The following is a 26,043-nucleotide window of genomic DNA, read 5'->3' on the forward strand; positions in this document are numbered from 1 at the left end:
GTCAAGGGATTTCCGCGCCCCCGCACGATCAGGGGGCTCCAGGAGTTCCTGGGCATGGTGAACCTTTACCACCGTTTCCTGCCCCACATCGCCCAGCTCCTGCGCCCCCTGCACGAGGCCCTCCGGGGGAAGCCGGGCAAAGGTGACATAGTTTGGACCGAGCAGAGGGACACGGCATTCGTGGGCGCGAAGCTCGCCCTGGTTAACACCACCATGCTTGCGCACCCGGCGCCCGATGCACCGATTGCCCTCACCACCGACGCGTCGGACTACGCGGTGGGCGCGGTGCACGAGCAATGGGTGCGTGGAGCTTGGCAACCGCTGGCGTTTTTCAGCCGGCAGCTTCGCCCGCACGAACGCCGGTACAGTACCTTCGACCGTGAGTTGCTCGGGCTTCACCTGGCGGTCAGGAACTTTCGCCATCTGCTCGAGGGCCGTTCGTTCATGGCCTTCGTCGACCACAAGCCCCTGGTCTTCGCGAAGGCCAAGGTCGCCGAGCCGTGGTCGGCCCGGGAGCAGCGTCACCTCTCGGCCATGTCCGAGTACACGACGGACATCCGGCACGTCACGGGGAAGGACAACCCGGTGGCGGATTGCCTTTCCCGGTCCGTCGCCCACGCGCTCCACCTCAGCATCGACTATGCCCGGATGGCGGCGGACCAGACCACCGACCCCGACGTCCAGGCCTTGTGGACCGCCGTCATGGGCCTACGCGTCTCTGAGGTGCCGTTCGACGGCGCGGGCACGGCCCTCTTGTGCGACGTCTCCCTCGGGCGGCCACGCCCCATCGTGCCCGCGGGCTGGCAGCACCGGGTTTTTGACGCCATCCACGGCCTGTCCCACCCGGGCACGAAGGCCTCCCAGAGGCTGGTCGCCGACAAGTTCGTCTGGCATGGCCTCTGGAAGGTCGTCCGCGATTGGACCAGGACGTGCCTCGCGTGCCAGCGCGCGAAGGTGCACCGCCACACCCAGGCCCCGTTGGCCGCGTTTACGGTGCCCGAACGTCGGTTCGACCACGTTCACGTGGACTTGGTGGGACCTCTGCCCCCCTCGCGGGGTTTCACCCACGTCCTCACCATGGTGGACCGCACCACCCGGTGGCCGGAGGCCGTGCCTTTGGCGGCGATGACGGCGGCGGACGTCGCGCAGGCGTTCATCGCCACCTGGGTTTCCCGGTTCGGTGCCCGCTCGGACATCTCGTCCGACCGCGGCCCCCAGTTCACCTCAGAGCTCTGGGGGGTGGTCGCGCGGGGGCTCGGTGTCCAGCTGCACCGTACCACGGCCTATCATCCCCAGGCCAACGGCCTGTGCGAGCGTTTCCACCGCTCCTTAAAGGCCGCGCTCCGGGCCACCCTCCGTGACGGCGGCTGGGTCGACAGGCTCCCCTGGGTCCTGCTGGGCCTCCGGACGGCACCCAAGGACGACCTACGCGCATCCGCGGCGGAGTTGGTCTTCGGACAACCGCTGCGGGTGCCGGGCGAGTTCCTCCCCAACTCCACGGCACCATGGTCCGCGGCGCAGCAGTGCTCCGCGCTGCAGGAGACCGCCCAGAGGTTCGCCCCGGTGCCAACGGCGCACCACGGGCACTCACCAACGCACGTCGCCCCAGAGCTTCGCACGGCGGAGTACGTGTTCGTCCGACACGACGCCCACCGGACACAGCTGCGGCCCCCGTACGACGGGCCCTTCCGCGTGCTGGAAACCGTGGCGAAGCACTTCACCCTGTACATCGGCGGTACTCCTGACCGCGTGTCCGTGGACTGCCTCAAACCGGCCCACCTCGACGTGGACCACCCCCCGCCAGTGGCTCAGCCCCCGCGTCGGGGCCGCCCCCCGGCGGGCGGACCCCCGGCACCGCCCAACCCCGCCGGCACGCCGCCCCCTGGTCCCGCACCCATCCCAGGGGCAGCCAGTGGCATCCCGGCATCCCAGACGCTGCCAGCCGCCAGAGGGCGCTTCGGCCGGGTCATCCGTTTGCCACGCAAACTGATCCTTCAGGTGCGCGGGAATTCTGGGGGGGCGCGTGGGCGGACACGATGGCTCGCTGGCGCGATGACATCATTCCGCGCACCAGGAGGGTGTCGGCCACGCCCGAGTGGTAGGCGTGGCCTCGGGATATACACGGGGCTCACAGCCCTGAGCACGGCAGTGCTATAATTTGATCCGTGGAATAAAGACACTTGTGGTTACATACTGTTACAGACACGACTTTGATGTTAAGGTGGGCCGAGCGGAATGGCCGTCGTGTCCGCACAAGTTACCCGATTGTGCCCGAACGTTGACTAGTCGCGTTACGCTGGCTCAATAAGAAAAAGAAGACACCCGGCTGGATTACAATAACACAATACGACACCAAGGGTTCAGTTCTCAAGACCTCCGGAGGAGATTATATTCGTACGGAAAGGTCAGATTACAGGGGCTAGAGTTATAATCACAGAAAGACAGGCACTTAGACACACTCTTATATTAACCCCGGACAGACTACAGACAAACGGGACAAGGCTGACTCACACGGGGGTTGATGAAAAGGACAGCGGGTATCGATGGCTCAAGGTGCACTCTTGGCTCAAAGCAGGGTCCAGTACGGTCCGGTCCGGTCCAAAGATGCGGGGAGGTATCGTCGCGCTGGGGGTGGCGGTGGCTTCTCTCTCCAAGCTGAGGCGCATCTGACGTCACATCCGGCAAGCGGCTGCGTATATCCGGCGGGGAGTGACACGCCCTCGGCTCGTTAGCTCCGCCTCGTGGAATCGGCACGTTGCTTCTCATTGGGTGCGTGCGGGGGGGGTTACTGGCTCCGCCCCTGACGAGGAGCTGACAGCCAGCCCCTTCGGGGGTAACCCCGTGGAGCGCATGGTCTGGAGCTAATCGAGCCGGTGTGAGGATGCATCCTCCCCCGCTCCGCCGCCATCTCCTCTGTTGTTGTTGTAATTGTTGTTGTAGTTGTTGTTATTGTTGTTGTTTGGGGAAGAAGATGGGAGGAGGTATGGGAAAGGTCCTAAACTCACTACTGATGCCATATAATCACATTCTGGTGCAACGAAGAGTCATAATTAATGGAAACGAGGCCTTAACTGACATAGATTAAGAATAACTAGGAAGATGTCCGAAAGTTGTCTACGTGTGGTGCGGTGGACCTGGGCACGACATTTAATGGGGGAATAAGGGGAAGGTCGGCTCTACTGATTGTTATTTACATGCAATGGGACTAGGGAATGGGGGATCGGGGAAAGTTGGGGAGTATTGGAGAAAATAGGGGAATATTTACAAGCGGATATGGAGGCCAAATTCCATATTCGCAACATTGCACCCTTCTCTACCCTCGGGGCGTCCCGACCCGATAAATTTTTACCTACTTTAGTGTGGCACGCAATGTAGTTCCCTCTACTATTAACTCTACCCTGAGTGCGACAGTTTTACAGATATTCACAAATGAGTAAATATGTCCCCCTGCGACGTTGCACCCTTCTCCTCACAGAAACACACCCACAGGATAACCGAATCCGGAAAGAATTCTCAAACTAAACATACAGCCGGTAGGGAGCATTATTTACAAGACTACGCTGCTATTTACACTACGATCCAGGACCTGTCTTTGGAGGAACACATGCAGATGTTATGCATAGAGAGACCGCGCTTGCCAACATCGATACACCAACCCACGAGTGCTCTGTGGCCGACGGCCTTTAATAACGTGCAGAGCACCCTTCCCGAGCATCAAAAGCACCACCCCACCACCAATCGGTGCAGTCACCATTGTTCATTGGAATAAAAATAAATTCGACAACCCCTAACCCTGCAGGTGTCTCTTGCTCTTCTTGTGGTGCACTTGGTGGTGTTAATTAACAGTGGTTCACCTTTATGGCATAGGTGCCACGTTGACCCATAGGTCCATCCCCGGGTGGTGCTTGGCCGCAAACGAACTGCGGTCCATTGTGGGTGGCCACAAACATTGCGGTCCATATGGTGTATCGATCCAGGCAGCGAACAGCGAAAGTGCAGGCCCACAACTGCGCAGCCAGCACCTCTCTCTCCTCTCTCTCTACCCCAAAGCCAGATCCTCGGAGGTGGGAGACAAAAGAAGCAACAAGTGAGTAAGGTGGTAAGGGCGCAAAAGTGCACGCAATGTAAGGTGATGCACACTGGGGGCACATGGGAACCAGGTGAGACAGGTACGTTCCTATCGTACGCCCCCCCCCCCCCACCAGGTAACCTACATGGCCCCTCCCTTACCCCTTACTGTATCCACAAAACACAACACTACCCATAAACATCTACTTTACAAATCAACAAACATCCCTACTGTCTTCCCCGTTCCTCCCATAAACCAAATTCGTCTTCTCTCCCTCCTAACCAATCAAATTTGCCATTTTCAACTCTCATCAAAATTTGCCATCTCCAACTGCACATCAAAATTTGCCATCACCAATTCATCATCAGTCCCTCCTAAGGAGGGAGAGATGGAATCACCCCAATGTCTCATCCACGTCGTGATGCGTCTCACAAATCCACAGCAATCTCATTTCCTGCACACAGAACAAAGAAAACACAGGTGTGGAGTCATCATCATCACCACAGGTAAGTGGCTGCGTATGGTGCGACAGGTTCATCAATCCTAACTATCTCCTAAATGACTTTAACAACTTTACACTACCCGGGGTCTCTCTCCGGCCAAACCATTGGCCCTCTTACACTATGGGTTCTAAAAACCAATTCCCATTGGCCAAACTGTGGTGCTCTTCAATTTGGGGTCTCACTCCCCCGATTCATCTCCCGGTGCCCTCGCACAATTTCTGGGCTGCGGCGTGTACCTCTCCCAGTGGGTCTACCCACCTGCACACCTCCACCACTGCAGTTGCCTCCGAGCTTACCTGCTCCTTGCCCTAACCTAACTACCTGGGGAAGGCCCTCTGGCTCTCTCCCCACTCCGTGCCCTCTCTGGCACTGGGCTGCCCGATCCACACCCGGGATCCTCAGGCACCCACTCACAACTACCGGCTCCCAGAGCCCACCTGCGGCCTCACCTGGCCGACATCCTCACAGTGGTGGAGTGCCCAACCAACTACACACACTAACAGGCTACACGCCCAGCCATTTCCACAACACTAATGCACCCATTCACAACACCATTCTGCAACGCACCACAAATGCCAATATCCAACCACAATTTACCTGCACCCTCTACCTAACACTTACACTACCCGCCCCGGGTACTCGTGAAAGGGGTCCACTCTTCCCCCATCCACACCTTCGCACCATGCACACCACTCCGTACCACTTACTCCAACTCTCTCCACACACCTGTACTTGCACACCTGTGCTCTCACACCTGGTGCCACCTGCACCCTTCTCTCCCCAAGCGCATTCGCGCTGTTCCACAACACTCACTACTCATACACTGCTCCACACACCTGTCCAGTTGCACACCTGTGCAATCACACCTGTTCAATTCTCACAAACACGGCATCATCTCAGCTAACTACTCCCTTCTGAAACTTGCGCTTCCCAGTCGTCCCTTTAAACTATTGCGCTCCCACGTCATTATCATCCATACTAATCTACCTGCGTCCCCACTACAGGTATCAGTCACTAACTAAACTTAACGTTACCTAATGTCATCTTCGCTAGATCCCTACACACAATATCCTAACCCACCCGGGCTAGTTTTCACTGCCATACACCCCATAATCTAGTGCTCCTTTGCCCCCCATGGGAAGGATGGTGGATTTGCCATCCCACCACATCGGGGGTCTCTCACTATCAATTTTGCACGTCAAATTTCAACAAATCAAAAATTTGCCAATCCTACTCATCATCTGCCAATCACTACTGCCAATCCTTTGCCAATCACCAAATTTTGTTTTTCTCCAATTTTGGGTCCAAAACACTAACCTCATCACCCAGTCGACTCACTAATACCTCTCGGTGCGCCAATTCCTGTCCAAAGCCCGGCTTCGTAAAGCCAAACAATGGATGCTGGTTGTTTTGTGCCAGCGGCTGGATGCGTCCGGCATTCGGGGCAGGGACGGGGGCTTACCCGGGCCGAGATCCCACGCACCACCTCGGCGTGGAGCCATCCAATGTCCCGATCTCGACCTGCCGGCACGTCTCCACAAAACGTGGTCGCCATGACGACCCTTCCTATCCAGCTGCCCGCTCCACCTAGTGGAGCCTGGACGCGGCCGTTCAAAGCGAGGCCCGGCACGCACCGAGGGCCCGCTTCGGCTAAAAGTCGCTCTAACCTCTAACCCGTGTAACGTCGATGCTTCACCTGCATGCTTACACCCCGCAGCCCGTTCCTTGCTCACACATCCAGCCGTGCCCATGCTCCTCGTACCTTTCCTTACACACCCAGGTACACTCATTCCACTCACAGCCTTGGTCACACACCTGACCACCGAACATTTTGGCACACATTCGTTCGTAGCACACCTCACCAAAACACCTCTTCGCGCCCCCTCCTTGGTCACCTCCTCTGTGACAATCACAGGTGTGCCCTCATTCGCACACCCAACCATGTGCCTCACCACCAACTCCAGCGTGCATTCCCACTCACGCTCTACCATTCCAGGTGTGCATCCTTCCATCCCAGGTGTACATCCTCGCTCACCTGTCACAACTAACTCACGCTCCTTGTCACTCTCACTACTTTCACCTCCACTCGTGACAACGCACTCACCCTTACTCTTGACAGCACACTCTTTCCCCATGCACCTGCCCGTCACACACCTTTCTCGCGCACACTCTCCCGTTACACCCTCTGTAACACTCACCACAGGTGGACACTCTTCCTTACTTCTGACAGCGCACTCTTTCCTCATGCACCTGTCCGTCACACACCTTCCTCGCGCACACTCTCCCGTTACACCCTCTGTAACACTCACCACAGGTGGACACTCTTCCTTACTTCTGACAGCGCACTCTTTCCTCATGCACCTGTCCGTCACACACCCCAGAGTCGGACTTTCTTGCACACCTCCTTTTTCGCACACCAGACCTGTCGCACACCTCACCAATGGCCTTTCACGAACACCCGGGTCCATCTCGACCCCCAAGCTTCTTAAATCCCCTGGCGCATCATACGCACGACCATATTGGTCACCACTTACACCGGGTCCTCTTCCTCTTCGCTTCTCCTCCATCACCTGCGAATCCCTCATCCGGTTAATGAGCACATCACGATCCAAACACAGACTTTGGACCAATTCTTTTATCTCCTCTTTTATCTCTTTCTTATCCCCTCTCCGTCGCTTCTTAATTTCACTCATCCCTTCTTCCACTTCTTCTAATTTGTGCTTCACCTCTTTTATTCCCCGGTACGTCTCCTCAAGCTCGTCCTCCAAGGCTACCTTGACCGTTTCCATGTGCGTCCTCACCTGCCGGTCCTTCGTCTCCATTACCTCTACCACCTCGTCCAACCTCGTTGTCAGTCCCTCACGTACCATCTGACATTGCCTCTGTGTCGCTATCAAGTCGTTTTTAATTTCTTTTTGTGTCGCCTTTAAACCTCCTAATACCGCAGTGTTCCTTTGAACCTGCTCCACTAACTCCGTCTGTCCCACCGTCAGCTGCTCCACCTCCTGCGTCAGGTCCTCTATGCCCCCTTGTAACTTTACAGTCCCCTTTCTCACCTCCTTTTCCATGTGCTCCTCACAGTGCCTCACCTCCTCGCGCACTCCTCCGACCTCCTCACTCACTCCTCTTCTGATCTCCTCTCCCATCACTTGCATCTCCTGCCCAGATGCCACCCTCATCTGCTCCATTTCCTCCCTGTGAGCATCCAGTTTGGTTTCTACCCCCATTCTGACCCCCTCTATCTGCTGCTCCATTTGTTTAACTTCCCTTTCCGCTTGGTCCCTCATGTCCCTCAATTTGCCTTCCATACTGTTTTCTAACCCCTCTAACCCAGTTTTCACCTCTTTTATCCCGTTGTCTAACCCCTCAAAATTATTGTCTAACTTCCCAAATTTCTTGTCTAACTCCTCAAAATTATTGTCTAACTTCCCAAATTTCTTGTCTAACCCCCCGATTTGATTCCCTAGTCGCTCCCCCATTCTGTTTTCCATTTTCTCCATTTCCCTGGCTCTTTTTTCGTTGTCGCTCTTCGACTCTGCCATGTATTCGCTAAACCGTGCCATGAACTGCTGCATGTCAAACGGCTGCATGTTAAAGCCCGCTGATACAGCCGGCTCGGCTACCGCGCGCTCGTGCGAGGCGCCTTTTTGCGCGCCCGCTACTTCGTGCGTGACGGCGCTATTTTGCGAACCTGCCGCCCTCACTGCTTCGCTCTCCTCTTGTCCCTCAATTTGGTCCTGGACCGACCCTGCTTCACTCTCCCCTACCGGACCCCAGCCGTCTTGATCCGCCATAGCGCGACTTTCAAAATTCGAGTTTCGTAAAACAAATTCGAAATTTCGCCGTTATACTTTCGTCGAGCGCAGTACCCGCGCTCCGGATCGATTTTGTCGAGCGCCGTACGCGCTCCGGATCGATTTTGTCGAGCGCAGTACGCGCTCCGGATCGATTTTGTCGAGCGCAGTACGCGCTCCGGATCGATTTTCCCTCCCAAAATTTGGGCCTAACTAATTTAGTCCCGGGTCCGAATCTCACTCCTCGACACCAATTGTTACAGACACGACTTTGATGTTAAGGTGGGCCGAGCGGAATGGCCGTCGTGTCCGCACAAGTTACCCGATTGTGCCCGAACGTTGACTAGTCGCGTTACGCTGGCTCAATAAGAAAAAGAAGACACCCGGCTGGATTACAATAACACAATACGACACCAAGGGTTCAGTTCTCAAGACCTCCGGAGGAGATTATATTCGTACGGAAAGGTCAGATTACAGGGGCTAGAGTTATAATCACAGAAAGACAGGCACTTAGACACACTCTTATATTAACCCCGGACAGACTACAGACAAACGGGACAAGGCTGACTCACACGGGGGTTGATGAAAAGGACAGCGGGTATCGATGGCTCAAGGTGCACTCTTGGCTCAAAGCAGGGTCCAGTACGGTCCGGTCCGGTCCAAAGATGCGGGGAGGTATCGTCGCGCTGGGGGTGGCGGTGGCTTCTCTCTCCAAGCTGAGGCGCATCTGACGTCACATCCGGCAAGCGGCTGCGTATATCCGGCGGGGAGTGACACGCCCTCGGCTCGTTAGCTCCGCCTCGTGGAATCGGCACGTTGCTTCTCATTGGGTGCGTGCGGGGGGGGTTACTGGCTCCGCCCCTGACGAGGAGCTGACAGCCAGCCCCTTCGGGGTAACCCCGTGGAGCGCATGGTCTGGAGCTAATCGAGCCGGTGTGAGGACGCATCCTCCCCCGCTCCGCCGCCATCTCCTCTGTTGTTGTTGTAATTGTTGTTGTAGTTGTTGTTATTGTTGTTGTTTGGGGAAGAAGATGGGAGGAGGTATGGGAAAGGTCCTAAACTCACTACTGATGCCATATAATCACATTCTGGTGCAACGAAGAGTCATAATTAATGGAAACGAGGCCTTAACTGACATAGATTAAGAATAACTAGGAAGATGTCCGAAAGTTGTCTACGTGTGGTGCGGTGGACCTGGGCACGACATTTAATGGGGGAATAAGGGGAAGGTCGGCTCTACTGATTGTTATTTACATGCAATGGGACTAGGGAATGGGGGATCGGGGAAAGTTGGGGAGTATTGGAGAAAATAGGGGAATATTTACAAGCGGATATGGAGGCCAAATTCCATATTCGCAACAATACGTTGTTGCTTCCTTTATTGGCAAGACAAGTCGTGCGCATAGCACCGCACTACACTATATTGTTTTTCCAATTTCATCTTTGGTCTCCAGCATTTTCCGGTTTGGACTCCCGCATTATGTTATTTTCCTGGGTACCGCACAGATGGCTGCACCGATTGCAACCTGACGAATGAAAACACACAGTTAAAAATAATGACCTTGGAGAAAGACCTTTTATAAGGACATGGTTTGAATCCATGCTTGAGAGAATGCCAACCCTCTCCCCGCCATCACGGTCGTCTCTTCAACTCACACTCCCACGACATATGTGGAAAGGACGACCCAAAACCAATTATCTTCTTTTTGATTCGTATATACACATCATTAAAATTAAATAATGACATCGGCCAAATTTCAAACGACGTGGGTTTAATCTCTACATGAGAGAATTCAACATAGCTATTTGGGCGGTGTATAAGCTAACAGATCGCTGTCTCCATCGATCTTGCCAAGGCCGTAACACCTATAGGCTCAAAATCCTTTTAACTGTTGACTTGGTCGTTTCTACAATTAAGGAAACACGTATCGATTTCACGTACACATATACGATATAGCGATTGTGAATGTGACAGCTCTGAGGCATCTTTCGCTTCACATCGCAGTGATGGCGAGCACCAACATGGCGGCTGTAAGATTAAAATCTGGCTTCAAGCCCCCTCACTACCCAAAGCCTTCAGCCAGACATATTAACACGCTCCTCCCCCTTCATTCCCGTTCTTCAAAGCAAAGCGGTAAAAATTGTTGTATCGCCATTATATATGACGAGCAACAGTACCCGTCCTAATAGACAATGGGCGAAGCCTCCAAAATCTGTCTAGTTTTTGACTTTCGTGACCCACCTCGGGTATCTACCTGAAATTTTGCAAAGATTTAGATAAAAAATCACTTAGAAAGAATTCACAACTCGTCAGTGCAAAAAGTTGCACATTAATTAGTTATGCGAATTAGCAAAATCTATAGCACCATCATGTGTCCATTATTATATCGTGTACAACTGAATGTACAACTGTGTACAACTGAATGGGAATTCAAAATATAAAGTATGTAGTCTATGTAGAGATGGGGAAACCGTCCAGGAGTTTGGGTGATCTAGGTCCTGCACCCCTCTCACACACACACCTACACACACACACACACACACACACACACACACACACACACACACACACACACACACACACACACACACACACACACACACACACACACTCTCACACACACACACACACACACACACACACACACACACACACACACACACACACACACACACACACACACACTCTCACACACACACACACACACACACACACACAGTATATATATACACACACACACACATACACACACACACAACAAACACACACACACACACACACACAAACACACACACACACACATAACACAAGGAAATGATTTTTTTTTAAATTGCCAGAAGTTGGCCATTCTAATTTTAATATCAAACTGAGCGATTTTTTTTTTTTTTAATTCTTCATGAACTGAAATTAATTATCAAACTAGTTATTCAAACTCTTTTTTAAAATGAATTGGAATGTTATAAAAAATAACATTTATGAAAAAATTAACTTATTAAAAATCTTATTAAATTGGTTCACGAGTTATCCAGTGACCACTATATTCGTCATGGGTTTGTGTCTGTCTGTGTGTCTGTGTGTCTGTCTGTCCGCAGCATAACTACCCGATGATTATCTGATCTTGATGAAACTTGGGTCTGAGGTTGATATCATGATCTAGTTGTGTCGCGCCTAGAGTGGGCGTATTGCTCCCATTGTGGGCGGAGCCACGCCCGAAAGAGATGACTTTTTAGGGGGTAATCTATTTCAAGCTACATCTTCTCCGAGGGGTTTGTTGAAATCTGACAGGGGTTTCGGTATTTGGTTAGGGCTATGCTATGTGTCTAGCCCCACGGAGCTCGATTTTTTATTTTCGCCCCAAGGTCAAGGTCACAAGGTCACAAAATTTAGAAAAGTCAATTTTTGATGGTTTTATTACATTGTTCGCTTCCTGATAGGGTGAAATGTTGTACATGATCTTATATTATCACATTCATCATGAAATCCAAGTTTTCCAACAAATTTCAGAATCTTCGACCTTTGACCTTTGAAGGTCACAAAGGTCAAAGTTTCAAAGTTGTCGGAATCAAACCGAATTTTCGGTATTGTGTAGCTAACGAACCTCATAAGTGATTATACATTGTTTTCTATCTCATTTCAAGGTCAGTAACCTTCGATTTGACATTTCCGGGCCTGGCCTGTCCAGGCCTGTTTCGGTTATAGTCCATCCTTTGTCATTGAATACCGATCGCTCTTCAACCATCGTCGTCTCCTCACTTGTCTTATTTAAAATTATTAAATAATGGAATCACTCTGCTGTGCGTATTGACGACATGCATGAAGCAAACCCCCGAAGAACTAACATCAGAATCTTTGCCTTCCATGGCTGCATCCTACTACATGGAAGTCGCCATGACAGCTGCGCCAGCACTGTATGTACAGTCTGAAACGAAGCGCGCGATTGACTGATTAGCGCTGACGGCCACTCGTGGCCTATGTTACATGTGCTGTGATTGGACAATATTTATTAAAAAGATCGTCAACATTTTGGGTGTTTTTTCCACATTTTGAAAATATGTGCAAGTTTTGTGCTTGACGAGTTTCAGATATTAATTCTGTAATATTTTTACACAACATATTATAAATGCAGGTAGATATGCGAGATGGGTCACAAAAGTAAACAAAACAGGGGCTCGGCCCACGGTCTATAAGGGCGGGGCTTCAATTGGGAGGCGCAAATGATTATTTAAACAATTTATATAAACATCCGTTAAATCATATCGCACGCAAATCATCAAAATCTAAACAGTATTTTTCGAATTTCAATAAAAAAACCACATCACTGTTCATATCGGTAAATATTATTCCATCGTGTTTCAAATCGTGATATCATCTGTATGCTTTTTCTTTAGGAAAAAAAATGGAATGATTTTATACCTCTTCTTCAGCTCAGAACTTCAGGATAGACGACATTGTTGATAAAAGTTCCTTTTCTCTCTTTGAAGTTCTTGGCAAACATTTTTATATTGTCACTGCTGCCAACGCGACGCCATGGCATTATTCTTTACATTCATTCATTCATGCATTCATTCATTGAAGCCCCGCCCGTAGGGCAGGTACCATTGCTTGTGTTTTTTAATTCAACCATAAGTGAAGAATGCAAGGATTCTGTGCAGCAACTGTGGCAACAACAGACTGTTTGAAGATAGCATTTGCAGCATTTCTAGCGCAACTCAGACAGCAGGCTTGATGAGTGCACCTGTGCGGCCAGGTACAGTTCCACAAAGCTACCTAATTTAATTACAACATTTTTAAATGAATAATTCAACGATAACATTTTGATGTCCATGAGTAACTGAATGTGGATTACGTCCATGTTTGCTGTGCCATGTTGGATTTATTGTAATCTATATTATTAGTCCCCGTTGCACTTAGTCTTATGGTAAACGGAGTCTTATGGTACGTCTGTTGTCCGTGCGTGCGTGCGTCCGCGACCATTTGTCGTGGACATGCATTTACCGATCTTGTTCAAACTTGGCACACAGATAATGAATGATGGTTTACATATGTATATCATTTATTTTTGAGATCAGATCCAAGATGAGCAACAGTCGGCCATTTTCTTACTTAAACGTTTCCCCAACCACTTATCGGACATGCATGGACCGATTTTGTTCAAACTTGGCACAAAGACAACATCTGAGTGTATGCATATATGCAGAAGATTTTGTTTTGTAATATGAACAAAGATGGCCGACTGACGGCCTCCTTGTTCATTGTAAGGATTTAAAAAATAATACATCACACAAACACAGCCTTGCACATCTTACTATAATTCACCAAATGTCCGTCCATCTGTCTGTCCGTCCGTCCGTTCCCAGGTACCGCAAAAACGGCTGAACCGATCGCAACGAAATTTTGAGTCGGTAATCCTGGGACGCCCTGGAGTAAAAGAGGCTGTATTGTTTTTCCAATTTCAGCTTTAGTCTCCAGCATTTTCAGGTTTGGACTCCTGCCTAACGTTATTGTCCCGGGTACCGCAAAAACGGCTGCACAGATCGCAACGATACACCTCCTTGCCCGTGGGATTCCCATGGGTGACCCCACTAGTGAATGAAATAGGATTTCAAGGTTTGCATTTTAAATACTAAGTTATAAAAACGTATTGTTTTGTCTTAAAGAAGGTCACCTTCAGTGGCTTGTTTTATCAAAGTGGTCTCCAAAATAAATAGCCTGGTTAGGCTTTGTCTTGTTCATCAGGTGTAACATTACTTTGTTTCTCTCCCAGAAAGTGTTGTGACACATCAACCTTGCCAATGATCCACCTGTTTCGGGTTTTTGATCATTTGAGATAACCAGATTTACTTTAAAATGCTGTCACAAGGATGTGCTTTATACCATGAAGAATGCCATCCTTTATAAGAGGGCCAATAAAATCGCTGTCATACACAAACACTCGTATATTATAGATGCCACAGTTTATCTTGCAAAGCATATGCATGTGGCCCTTGCCTTGGCCAATTACTTATAAGATTGACCAGCATTCCTCATTAGGACCTCAAGTCATCAATAACGTTCCATTCTACTGCGTGCGGCTGGAGAGCTGCCCTGAGAAATTACATCAGATCAAATATAAACACCTTTGGGGAACACATGCTATCTGAAGGTGAATTAGGTAAAAGGTCAGAGTTCCACAATTGAACTAAACCTGCCTACATTCTGTCTTTTCTCATAGGCAAAACCTCTCGGACCAGCTGGACAATGAGCAAAAGCACTGGAAATAAGCTTACGCAGATCATTGGCCGCCAGAAGAGGAAGAAAAAGCCAGAAATATCACCACCCTGCCCTCACAACAGGCATTTTTGCCACAGAAACAGCCAAGATCCTGGAAATGCAGGTGAATGTATTTTATTGGTAGGGTGGGCATGACAGTGAAGAGGTAGAACACTCGCTTTGAGTCATCTCATCTGGGTTCACTTCTAAACCAGATTATAACTTGTTTCGGTGTTTCGGAAACATGGCATTTCACCAACCAGCAATGGTACCCGCCCTAGGGGTGGGGCTTCAATGAATGAATCAATGGAATGAATAATGCCATGCGTCGCGTTGGCAGCAACGACAATATAAAAAAGGTTGCCAAGAACTTCAGAGTAAAGGAACTTTTATCAGCAATGTCGTCTATCCTGAAGTTCTAAGCTGAAGAAGAGGTACAAATTCATTCCATTTCTTTTCCTAAAGAAACGCGTAGAGTTGATATCACGATTTTGAAGCACGATGGAATATTTACCGATATGAACAATGATGTGGTTTTTATTAAAATTCTAAAAATACTGTTTAGATTTTGATGATTTGTGTGTGATATGATTTAACACATGTTTATATAAATTGTTTAAATAATCAATTGTGTCTCCCAATTGAAGCCCGCCCTTGGGGCGGGTACCGTTGCTAGTAATATATAATGGCAATACAACAATTTTTACCACTTTGCTTTGAAGAACGGGAATGAAGGGGGAGGAGCGTGTTAATATGTCTGGTTGAAGGCTTTGGGTGGTGAGGGGGCTTGAAGCCAAATTTTAATCTTACAGCTGCCATGTTGGTGCTCGCCGTCACTGCGATGCGAAGTGAAACACGCCTCAGAGCTGTCACATTCACAATCGCTATGTCGTATGTACTCCCGATACGTGTTTCCTTCATTGTAAAAACTACCAAGTCAACAGTTAAAAGGATTTTGAGCCAATAGGTGTTACGGCCTTGACAATATTGATGGAGACAGCGATTTGTTAGCTTATACACCGCCCAAATAGCTATGCGGAATTCTCTCATGTAGAGATTAAACTCACGCCGTTTGAAATTTGGCCGAGGTCATTATTTACTTTTAATGATGTTTATATACGAATCAAAAAGAAGATAATTGGTTTTGGGTCGTCCTTTCCACATATGTCATGGGAGTGTGAGTTGGAGAGACGACCGTGATGGCGGGGAGGAGGTTGGCATTCTCTCAAGCAGGGACTCAACCCATGTCCTTATAAAAGGTCTTTGTCCGAGGTCATTATTTTTAACTGTGTGTTTTCATTCATCAGGTTGCGATCGGGGCAGCCGTTTGTGCGGTACCCGGGAAAATAACGTTATGCGGGAGTCCAAACCGGAAAATGCTGAAGACCAAAGCTGAAATTGGAAAAACAATATAGCCTATTTTACTCCAGGGGTTCCCAGGATTACTCACCCTAAATATCGTTGCGATCCGTTCTGCCGTTTTTGCGGTACCTTGGAAGGGACGGACGGACATTTGGTGAATTATAGTAAGACTAGGGCATGCCCGTACTATATATAAGCTAGGACGTGCCCGTACGTGGGTGCCCGTTCCTTGCCAAAAAAAAAAAAAAAAAAAAATTTGTGTAGGGGTGTGTGTGTGTAAACATCCTAGGGCGTGCCCGTACGTGGGTGCAAAAAAACATGCGTGCAAACAACAACAACAAAAAAAAACTTTGAAACCACGTGGCAGTAACGACCACAGAACCCCCCCCCTCTATTTACATGAATGGTTTGGTCCATTCACAACGACCACAGAAGCCCCCCCCCCCCTCTATTTACATGAAATGGTTTGGTCCAAAGCGAACGGCTTGCGGTGTTTGGTAAAGAAATCGCCATAGCTCGGTAACTACTTGTCCGATTAATTTCAAACCTTGAAAAGGCACATCCTCGGGTCCCCAGCAATATACCTGGCAAGTTTCAAGTATATCGGACCGGTAGTTGTCGAGAAACAGCGGTCACAGACAAACATACACACATACACACATACAAACACACATACACACATACACACAGAGATTAATGGAATTATAGATAGATGATGTGCTCCATCCGTCGGAAGAGTGTTAACCTGGGGGTCTGAATGCCATCATGTGTTCCTCGTGAATCTCAAAGATCCTTCACTAAGTGTATAGAAGGGTGTGTCAGTACCATGTCCAAATTCTGAATCCCTGCTCTGACTACCACTGCTATGGCAATAGCAAATGACCCAGTGTTATCCTGACCAATGACTGCTTTAGCAGCTATGGATCTGCCATTGGTCACATTACTATGGATGGGTGGATGGTCATGGAAATGAACACCAGGTTAGCCATTACCCCATCAGTAGTGATCTGCCCAATGGCAGATCCATCGACCACCATGATAGAAAATTGCTCCAAATTTTCAATAAGTCTGGATATTAAGTTCACATATCTTTACTACATACTTTCACATATCACATCGATGGAAAGCAAACAACCACGTGATGTACAATCTCAGCGATCATACTTTTCAGAATAGACAAATACATCCCGTCCCTGATGAATGCCACAATTATTTTGCATAGAGATCATGCAATGGATATATTATTATCTCCTGTTTTACTGATGTGTCTGACCTGATGCTGTAGGTAACACACTTACCTTTTTTAAACAGTGCAGTCTGGGTTCGATTACCAACCCGACCACAAACTGTCGGATGGCTACTTCACAGGCGGTGTTGAATCACAAAGTCCCTCGGGTGGAAATTAAGCTGGGTATCCTGCCTTATATAATTCACTGGAGGACGTCAAATATCCTACGGTGCCTTTTTAAGAAGGGTAGGCGAGTTATCGCCGGCACAATGAGCACATGACAAATTTCTGCCCTGACCACTGCTGGGAAAGCAATGTCAAACCACCCAGTGTAATCTTTGCCATTAATCTGCTTTGGCAGCATTGTGGATCTGTCAAGACAGAGAGGCAGAGAGAGGGGGTGGTGGGGGAGGGAGATGCAGAATCAGAGAGTGAGGGAGAGGGAGAGATATGGATGAATGAACTTCAACATTCCCATAATAAAATAATGTCTTCTTTGCTCCATGTCACTCCCTGTATTTTTATTATTCTCATATACACACCACTTGCGTGTCGATGACATCCGTGTCAGTAACATCACTCCTACTGTTACTTTCAAAAAATAATTACTTGTTAGAATCCCATGTTATTATTTCTGGCACCGGTTTAAGGTTGGGGTGTTTTGTTTTGTTTTCAAGGTATTTGTCAACAATAACAATGAGCACTCAAACCATTTTCAAACTTTGAACAAAATAAGGATTAAGTCGATGATAAGACTATTTCAAGCACAAGTAGAATATGCAACACTTTTTATGCCTCCGCCCCCGAAGGTTGTCGGAGACATTGTTTTCGGGTTGTCCGTCCGTCCGTCCGTCCGTACGGGCTAAACCTCGTTTTTCTCAGCAACCATATGTCCGATTGAGAAGAAACTTTCAGGGTAGGAGTGAAACCCATGCAGAATCTTTTATGATAATTATGACGTCATAGGTCACGTGGTATGGCAGCCATCTTGGATTAAACACAAGTAATTAAAAAATATTTATTGGAAACCGCTGAATAGAAAAAATTGAAACTTGGCACATTGTCAAGTACTCCCAATGGGGAACAAAAGCATCATAATGATGACATCATAGGTGAAGTGGTATACCAGCCAAAATGTTTTAATCAAATTCCTTATCCTTAAAATCTGAAATTGAATGCATATGATCTATGACCCATTTGTATTGAAATATTAAATGTATGACATCATAGGTCACATGGTTTGGCAGCCATATTGTATTTAACCTAAAACCTTTAAAAAAACATCTCTCCCAAACCACCAAATCGATTGACTGGAAACTTTACGTCTGTCATTGACAAGGCATGGCGATTAATAGATCACGAAAACATCATTGGTCACATTGTGTGGCAGCCATATTGGATTGAAGGAAAATATTGAATAATTATATCTCTGAAACCGCTAACTCTGTGAATGCAAAAAATTTCACACATCATCTGGCATCATTGTTGCATTTGTTTGAAAATGTTGATGTCGTAGGTCAGGTGGTTTGGCAGCCAACTTGGATAGAAAACTTACCTTATCCGATCAACATGAAACTTCACAAACGTGATCCCCTACTCCATACATATGCAGAGTGTACATGTTTTGAGGTCATATGTCATGTGGTATGGCAGCCATATTAGCTTGAAAGCCAAAATTTTAAAAATCCCTTCTCTGAAACCGCTTCACTGATCGATGTGAAACCTGTCATGGCTGGTGAAAATGTGATACTTGAAAACAGCTGAAGGGATTTAAATCAAACTTGTTTATTTTTAGGACAGTTCCGAGTTTTAGGACAGTTTCAAACATCCGGGGCCTTCGCTCAAACCTGATTGATCTCTCCATTCAGGTTGCTTCTGATAATCCAGACTTGATCTGCTTAACAGAAACTTTCCTCCTTCAAGATGTCTCTGATTCCTTAATATCTCTTCCTGGTTGCTCCCTCCTCTGGTACGATAGACCTGAGCCTCGTCCTGGTGGTGGGGTGGCTTTCTTTATCAAAAACTCTCTTCCTCACTCTCCTTGCACTGCCCTCTCTCCACCTCACCCCCAGGAGTACCTCTGGCAACGGCTTCCTCTCCACTCCCACCTTTTGTTCATATGTGTTCTGTACCGTCCTCCAAACAGTGATGACTTCATTTACATTTCGCTGTCAGACAACATGGACCAACTTCTATCTACCCATCCAAACTCTCTCTTCCTCATATGTGGCGACTTCAACTGTCATCATGCTAGCTGGCTGGGTGTGGGTTCATCTCTCACCAGCCATGGCACCTAAGCAAAGGACTTCTGCGACTCATTGGGACTGACACAATCTGTCAATTTCCCGACCCGGATCTCAGCCAATGGAGTATCTTCTCTTCTCGACTTGGTTATGACTAACGTCCCTGCAAATGTCTGCTGCTCTTCTTCTGCTCCAATCGGTTCTTCTGATCATGTGCTTGTTAAAGTGGACATCTCTCTGACCATTCTCAGAGAGCCTCCTCAGCATCGACGAGTCTGGCATTTCACTCAGGCCAACTGGCACGGTCTGCAAGCAGCCATCAATCATCTGGACTGGTCTCCCATCTCTACCGCCTCTGACATCAATTCTTCCTGGGAATTCTTCGAAAGCAAACTGCTCTCTCTCATGCACAGATTTATCCCATCTCGTCTTCAGTTGTCTTACCCTTCCTCCCATCCATGGTACACTGAATCTTGTGGTGAGGCAGTTGCCCTGAAACAACTTCCCTTTGCCTCTTGGAAGGCAAATCCAACTGAAGGCAATCTCAGTTCCTTCCACCAAGCTCGAAACAAGTGTGTGTCTACCCTCAGGAGTGCCAGGAAGCACTATCTCTCCACACTCAAGATTGAACTCTCAAACCTGTCTCCTTCCTCCAAATCCTGGTGGCGTCTGGTCAAATCCGTTTCTTGTGTTTGTTCCCCCTCCATCCCCTCCCTTACCTCAAATGGCTACACAGTTGACACCGCATGTGACAAAGCCGAATGCCTCAACTCTATGTTTGCCTCAAAATCTTGTGTCCCAAACCCATCTCTCTCTGTTCCCACCTTTCCCAGTCGAACCCAACTGCTACTGGACTCTGTGTCCTTCTCTCCTGACAAGGTGGAGAAGTTTTTATAAAAACCTCGACTCTGATTCTGCAACTGGACCAGACGGCATCAGCCCACGGGTCCTAAAATACTGCTCTGCCGCTCTATCGCACCCTCTCTCTGTTCTTTTCACCCTCTCTTTTGCTCAAGGTCATCTGCCAGCATCTTGGAAATCAGCAAACATTACCGCTTTACACAAAAAGGTGCAAAAACAGATCCTTGCAACTACAGACCAATCAGGCTGCTTCCAATGATCAGCAAAGTCATGGAATCCGTCATTGCTTCGGATATCAAATCCTTCGTCTTCTCCATTGGCTTGATCTCTGATCATCAATTTGGATTCAGACCAGGTCATTCTACTCTGGACATGATGCTTCTGCTGTCTCAACAATGATGGAGGTCCTCAATGCCAAACAGGAAATCAGAGCTGTCTCACTTGACATATCACGTGCCTTCGATACGGTCTGGCACCCAGCTCGGCTCACCAAACTCTCCTCCTATGGTATCCATGGAAATCTCCACTCATGGCTTGCGGACCTCCTCTCTGGTCGTAGGCAACGTGTGGCCCTGAATGGATTTCTCTCATCTCCCCTGCCTGTTCTGGCTGGAACTTCTCCTGTTCCTGTACCTGTTCTGTCTGCTCTGTTCCCCAAGGTAGTGATCTGCGGCCTGTGCTATTTCTGGTCTTCCTTCATCAATGATCTCTCGAACTCTCTGGAAAATCCTCTCTATCTCTTTGCTGATGACTCCACTATCTGCCGCTCCATTCCTCATCCCTCAGATCAGCAGTCTGCAGCCTCCTCACCCTCTGAAGACCTGGACAAAATCACAGACTGGTCAAACAAGTGGAACATGTCTTTCAATCCTGACAAATCTCACACTCTTACAATGTCTCTCCGAAAGGACCGACTGGAAAACCATCCCATCTACTTTCTCAACAATCCTCTCCAAGCAGTTCTTTGCTCAAGCTTTTGGGTCTCACTATCTGCCATGATCTTTCTTGGGAAAACCACATTTCCAAGCTGGCCTCCAAAGCCAGTCGCCGACTGGGCATCCTCCGTCGTGCGAAGTCTTTCCTTGGCACACCTGAGCTCCTCACCACATACAAGGCTTTCATCCGCAGCTCAATGGAATACTGTTCCCCCCTCTGGGCTGGTGCTCCTGCCTCACACCTAGCTCGGCTTCACGCTGTTGAGGCCAAAGCTTTCAGAATCATTGGAATCTCCTGCGAGGAAGTTAACTCCGAGGGCCTTTCACTCACTCACCACAGGCAGGTTGGTGGTCTTTCTGTCTTCTACCGACTCCTCTCTGGCCTTGCTCCCCCAGCTCTCTCTGTGCTCTGTCCCCCCAATATTCCTTCAGGTCGCACAAGATCTGCCTGCAACCCTCCTATGGTTAAACTGCCAAAATCTAGGCTCTCTGCTCACCTTCACTCTTTCATTCCCCTTTTCTCCCACCTCTGGAACAAACTCCCCCACTCCCTTCAATCCCACTCCTCCCTCCAGGTCTTTAAAACAGCTGTTCACCACCATCTCTTGTCTTCCCCCATCCAAAACCTTGATCTTTTCTACCCCCGCTAATTCACCCCAGAGTCCTTGCAGTGTTCATATGTTTTATACCTCTCCCACCTCCCCCCAAGTCCTCCCGATGTCCCTGCTCTCAAATGCTGTGTTTGTGTCCTTCCCCCTCTCTCCCCATCTTGTCTGCCACTCCCCTTGTTTTTTGTGTTTTGTGTGTCGGTTTGACTTTTTGTGTGATTAATGTTAGCTCTTTCACGAGCCTCGATCTTGTATACAAAAAAAAAAAAAAAGTGAACGAGGGCATCTACCCATGGTGGGACTATGCGGAGGCATATTGGCGACACAGTCACATTGCTCTAGTTATTATTTCTTGTTATTAAAAGCGGCTTTTCAAAAACGCCATGATAAGCTATCTTAATATGGATATACACCTCGACACGGCTTTCGTCCAAGGTGCAAATCCCCCTTGGGGATGAGGGGAAGTTAAATCGTTGCAACCTCCGTCATGGGACCCTTCGTCCCCCTGTCAAGATTGGTTGCAATTGGATAAGCAATGACCAAATGCATCTCAGTCAGATAGACAGACATACACCAAATTGCTTATACTAGGGCATGCCCGTACGTGGGTGCAATGCCCGTACGTGGGTACGTGGGTACGTGGGTGCGAGTACGGTGACAACCCCCCCCCCCTCTATTTACATGAAATGGTTTGGTTCATGAAATGTTTTGGTTCATTCGCAACGCCAAAGCGAACGGCGAACGCTTTACATGAAATGGTTTGGTTCATGAAATGTTTTGGTTCATTCGCAACGCCAAAGCGAACGGCGAACGGCTTGCGAGTACAGTGACAATCCCCCCCCCCCCCCCCCCCCCCCCTCTATTTACATGAAATGGTTTTTATTAGTTTTAAAACATAGTATAGCGCCAACATAGTTTGCAAACGTGAAATAAATGAATACGCTCTCAAATGTGCCATCCGAGGCAGAGTGTGTTCGCCACGTTCGGCACACGCGATAGCTCGCTGCTCTCTGATTGGTTGAATCGTTTTTTGGACATAGCTCGGTAAGTAATTGTCCGATTAATATGAAACCTTGAAAAGGCACATCCTCGGGTCCCCATCAATATACCTGGCAAGTTTAAAGTATATCGGACCCGTGGTTGTCGAGAAACAGCGGTCACAGACAAACAAACAAACAAACACACAGAGATTACTGGAATTATAGATAGATTAGTATGATTATATATATATTATATATACATTGGACTGATTATATATACACACCTCATCATACTATATTTGGCTTTTTTTTTTTTAGCCTATTGTATCTCGTCCATATAACATTTTGAACTCCCTCCGCATGACAACATACAACATGCATCTGATCATTCATTTTAAATGAATACATAGGTGCGATCTACGATGTAAGGAGGGAGCAAAGGAGCATGGGGGGAAGGGTGGGGTAAAAGGGAATGGAGAGACATTGAGACGATAAAATAAGGTTTGGACGTGTGGTGGAGGGGGGGAGGACTTGAGGTAAGAATGAAGAACAAAAGGGATGGTGAAGGAACTGCGCTCCAACGCGAGTCGAAAGAATTGACGCGACCAAAGACGGAATTCGTCCGAGTTGCTTTATTGAAACAAAACAGCTCAGGTATTCTGACAAGCCCGTTTATCGGGCAGCAATATATATACACATTTATGTCGGGAAGTTTGCCCGGCAAAAGCTATACCGGGCATGCCCGGGTGTCAAGGGCGAGCCTTGGAAAGGCGTGTCTGGACCTGCCCGGGCGTGTTTGGCTGCGGCCTGGCAAGTCGAGGCTGGGCGTGCCCGGGCGCTCTGGGCGAGCCCTGGAAAGGCGATAGCGGGCATGCCCGGACGCTCTGGGCGAGCCCTGGAAAGGCGATAGCGGGCATGCCCGGACGCTCTGGGCGAGCCCTGAAGAGGCGATAGCGGGCATGCCCGGACGCTCTGGGCGAGCCCTGGAAAGGCGAGAGCGGGCATGCCCGGGAAAGACGAGACCGGGCGTGCCCGGGAGGTTCGGGCGTGCCCGGGAATAGTGAGTCCGGGCATGCCCGGGAGAGGCGCGTCTGACCGTGTTCTGGCCGGTGCAAGGCGATTGTGTGCATCCAGCGGTAACCGCTACACACGCCCCTCCAGAATCGACCTGCACCGGCAGGGTCAATTTAAGGGGGGTCCGGATGACCCGGCCGAAGCGACCCCTGGAGGGTCGTGGGGAGGGGTCCGACGTGGTGGTGGGTGGTCGAGCGGGGGGAACTGTGGACGGGGGGCGGCCTCGCCGCGGAGGAAGGGCCAACCGTGGTGGTCGGTCGACGTCCATGTGCGCCGGTTTGAGGCGGTCCACAGAAATCCGGTCCGGCCGGCCGCCGAAGTCGAAGATGAAAGACTTGTCGCCCCGTCGCAGGACCCGGAAGGGCCCGTCGTACGGCGGCCGGAGTGGCCCCCGGTGCGCGTCATGATGCACAAAGACGTACTCCGCTGTGCGAAGCGCCGGGGGGACGTAGGACTGGGGGCCACCGTGGCGGGACGTCAGCACGGGGGCAAATCGTCGGGCGGCCTCCTGGAGGTCCGAGCGCTGGCGAGCGGCGGACCAGGGACTGGTAGCGTCGGGCACGAATTCGCCCGGGACGCGGAGCGGCTGGCCGTAGACGAGCTCGGCGGCGGACGCCTGGAGGTCTTCCTTGGGGGCCGTGCGAAGGCCCAAAAGGACCCACGGCAGCCGGTCGGCCCAACCGTCGTCCTGAAGGCCGGCCATGAGTGCGGCCTTCATGGAGCGGTGAAACAGCTCGCACAGCCCGTTGGCTTGGGGGTGGTAGGCCGTGGTGCGGTGCAGCATGACCCCCAACGAACGGGCGACTGCGCCCCAAAGCTCAGACGTGAACTGTGGGCCGCGGTCGGACGAGATGTCCGCTGGTGCGCCGAAGCGCGTGACCCAGGTGGCGATGAACGCCTGCGCCACGTCGGCGGTGGTGGTGGAGGCGAGGGGCACGGCCTCCGGCCACCTGGTGGTCCTGTCCACCATGGTGAGCAGGTGGGTGAACCCCCGCGAGGGGGGCAGGGGACCCACCAGGTCCACGTGGACGTGGTCGAAACGCCGTTCAGGCATGGCGAAAGGTGCCAGCGGGGCCTGGGTGTGGCGGTGGACCTTGACCCGCTGGCAGGCCGTGCAGGCGTTGGCCCAGTCGCGGATGTTTCGTCGAAGGCCGTGCCAGACGAAACGCGCCGACACCAGCTTCTGAGAAGCTTTCCGGCCCGGGTGAGAAAGGCCGTGGATGGAGGCGAAGATGCGGCGCTGCCAGGAAACGGGCACGATGGGGCGAGGCTGGCCCTGGGAGACGTCGCAGAGCAGGATGGTGCCCGCGAAGGGAATGTCGGCCAGGCGGAGGCCCGTGTCCGCCGCACGGCGTGCCTGCACCGAGGCGTCGGTGGTCTGGTCGGCCGCCATGAGCGCGAAGTCCACGCCGAGGTGGACCGCGTTCGCGCTGGCCCGAGAAAGACAGTCGGCCACGGCGTTGTCTTTGCCGGCGACGTGCCGGATGTCCGTGGTGAACTCCGACACGGCGGAGAGGTGGCACTGCTGGCGGGCCGACCACGGCTCCGTGACCTTAGCCATTGCGTAGACCAACGGCTTGTGGTCGACGAAAGCCGTGAACGGGCGGCCCTCCAGGAGGTGTCGGAAATGGCGAACGGCCAGGAATAGCCCGAGCAGCTCGCGGTCGAACGTGCTGTAGTTTAACTCGTTCGGCCGGAGTTGCCGGCTGAAAAAAGCGAGTGGCTGCCAAACCCCGTCCACCCATTGCTCATGGACGGCGCCCACGGCGTAGTTGGAGGCGTCCGTAGTGAGGGCAATGGGCGCGTTGAGCACCGGGTGAGCCAGCAGCGTTGCGCCGGCGAGGGCCCGTTTGGCGCTAGCGAAGGCCGCGTCCATGGCCGCGGACCAAACAATGTCATGCTTGGCCGGCTTGCCCCGGAGGGCCTCGTAAAGGGGCCGCATGAGCTGAGCAGCGCGGGGCACGAATCGGTGATAAAAATTCACCATGCCGAGGAACTCTTGGAGGGCCTTGATGGAACGGGGACGCGGGAACGTGGTGATGGCCTCGACCTTGGTCGGCAGCGGCACGGCCCCGGTCTTGGTGATGCGGTGGCCCAAAAAGTCAACGGTCGTCGTGCCGAAGTGGCATTTGACCG

At 50.4% G+C, this 26,043-nt stretch overlaps 1 protein-coding gene across 3 annotated transcripts in view; it reads left to right on the forward strand.

Moving 5' to 3' along the window:
• Positions 1-26,043, forward strand: part of LOC137414483 (actin filament-associated protein 1-like) — a 263,066-nt gene that overhangs the window by 169,267 nt on the left and 67,756 nt on the right. For 2 of the 3 annotated variants that reach the window (XM_078773714.1, XM_078773715.1), the window contains exon 11: positions 14,579-14,740. The exons of the other annotated variant lie outside the window; for it this stretch is intronic. In XM_078773714.1, the coding sequence (XP_078629840.1) occupies positions 14,579-14,740 (162 nt within the window). The remainder of the gene's footprint in view (positions 1-14,578; positions 14,741-26,043) is intronic. 3 annotated transcript variants of the gene reach the window in all.

The sequence above is a fragment of the Myxine glutinosa genome, chromosome 3, assembly GCF_964187855.1.
Source record: "Myxine glutinosa chromosome 3, kmMyxGlut1.1, whole genome shotgun sequence".
Lineage (NCBI taxonomy): Eukaryota > Metazoa > Chordata > Myxini > Myxiniformes > Myxinidae > Myxine > Myxine glutinosa.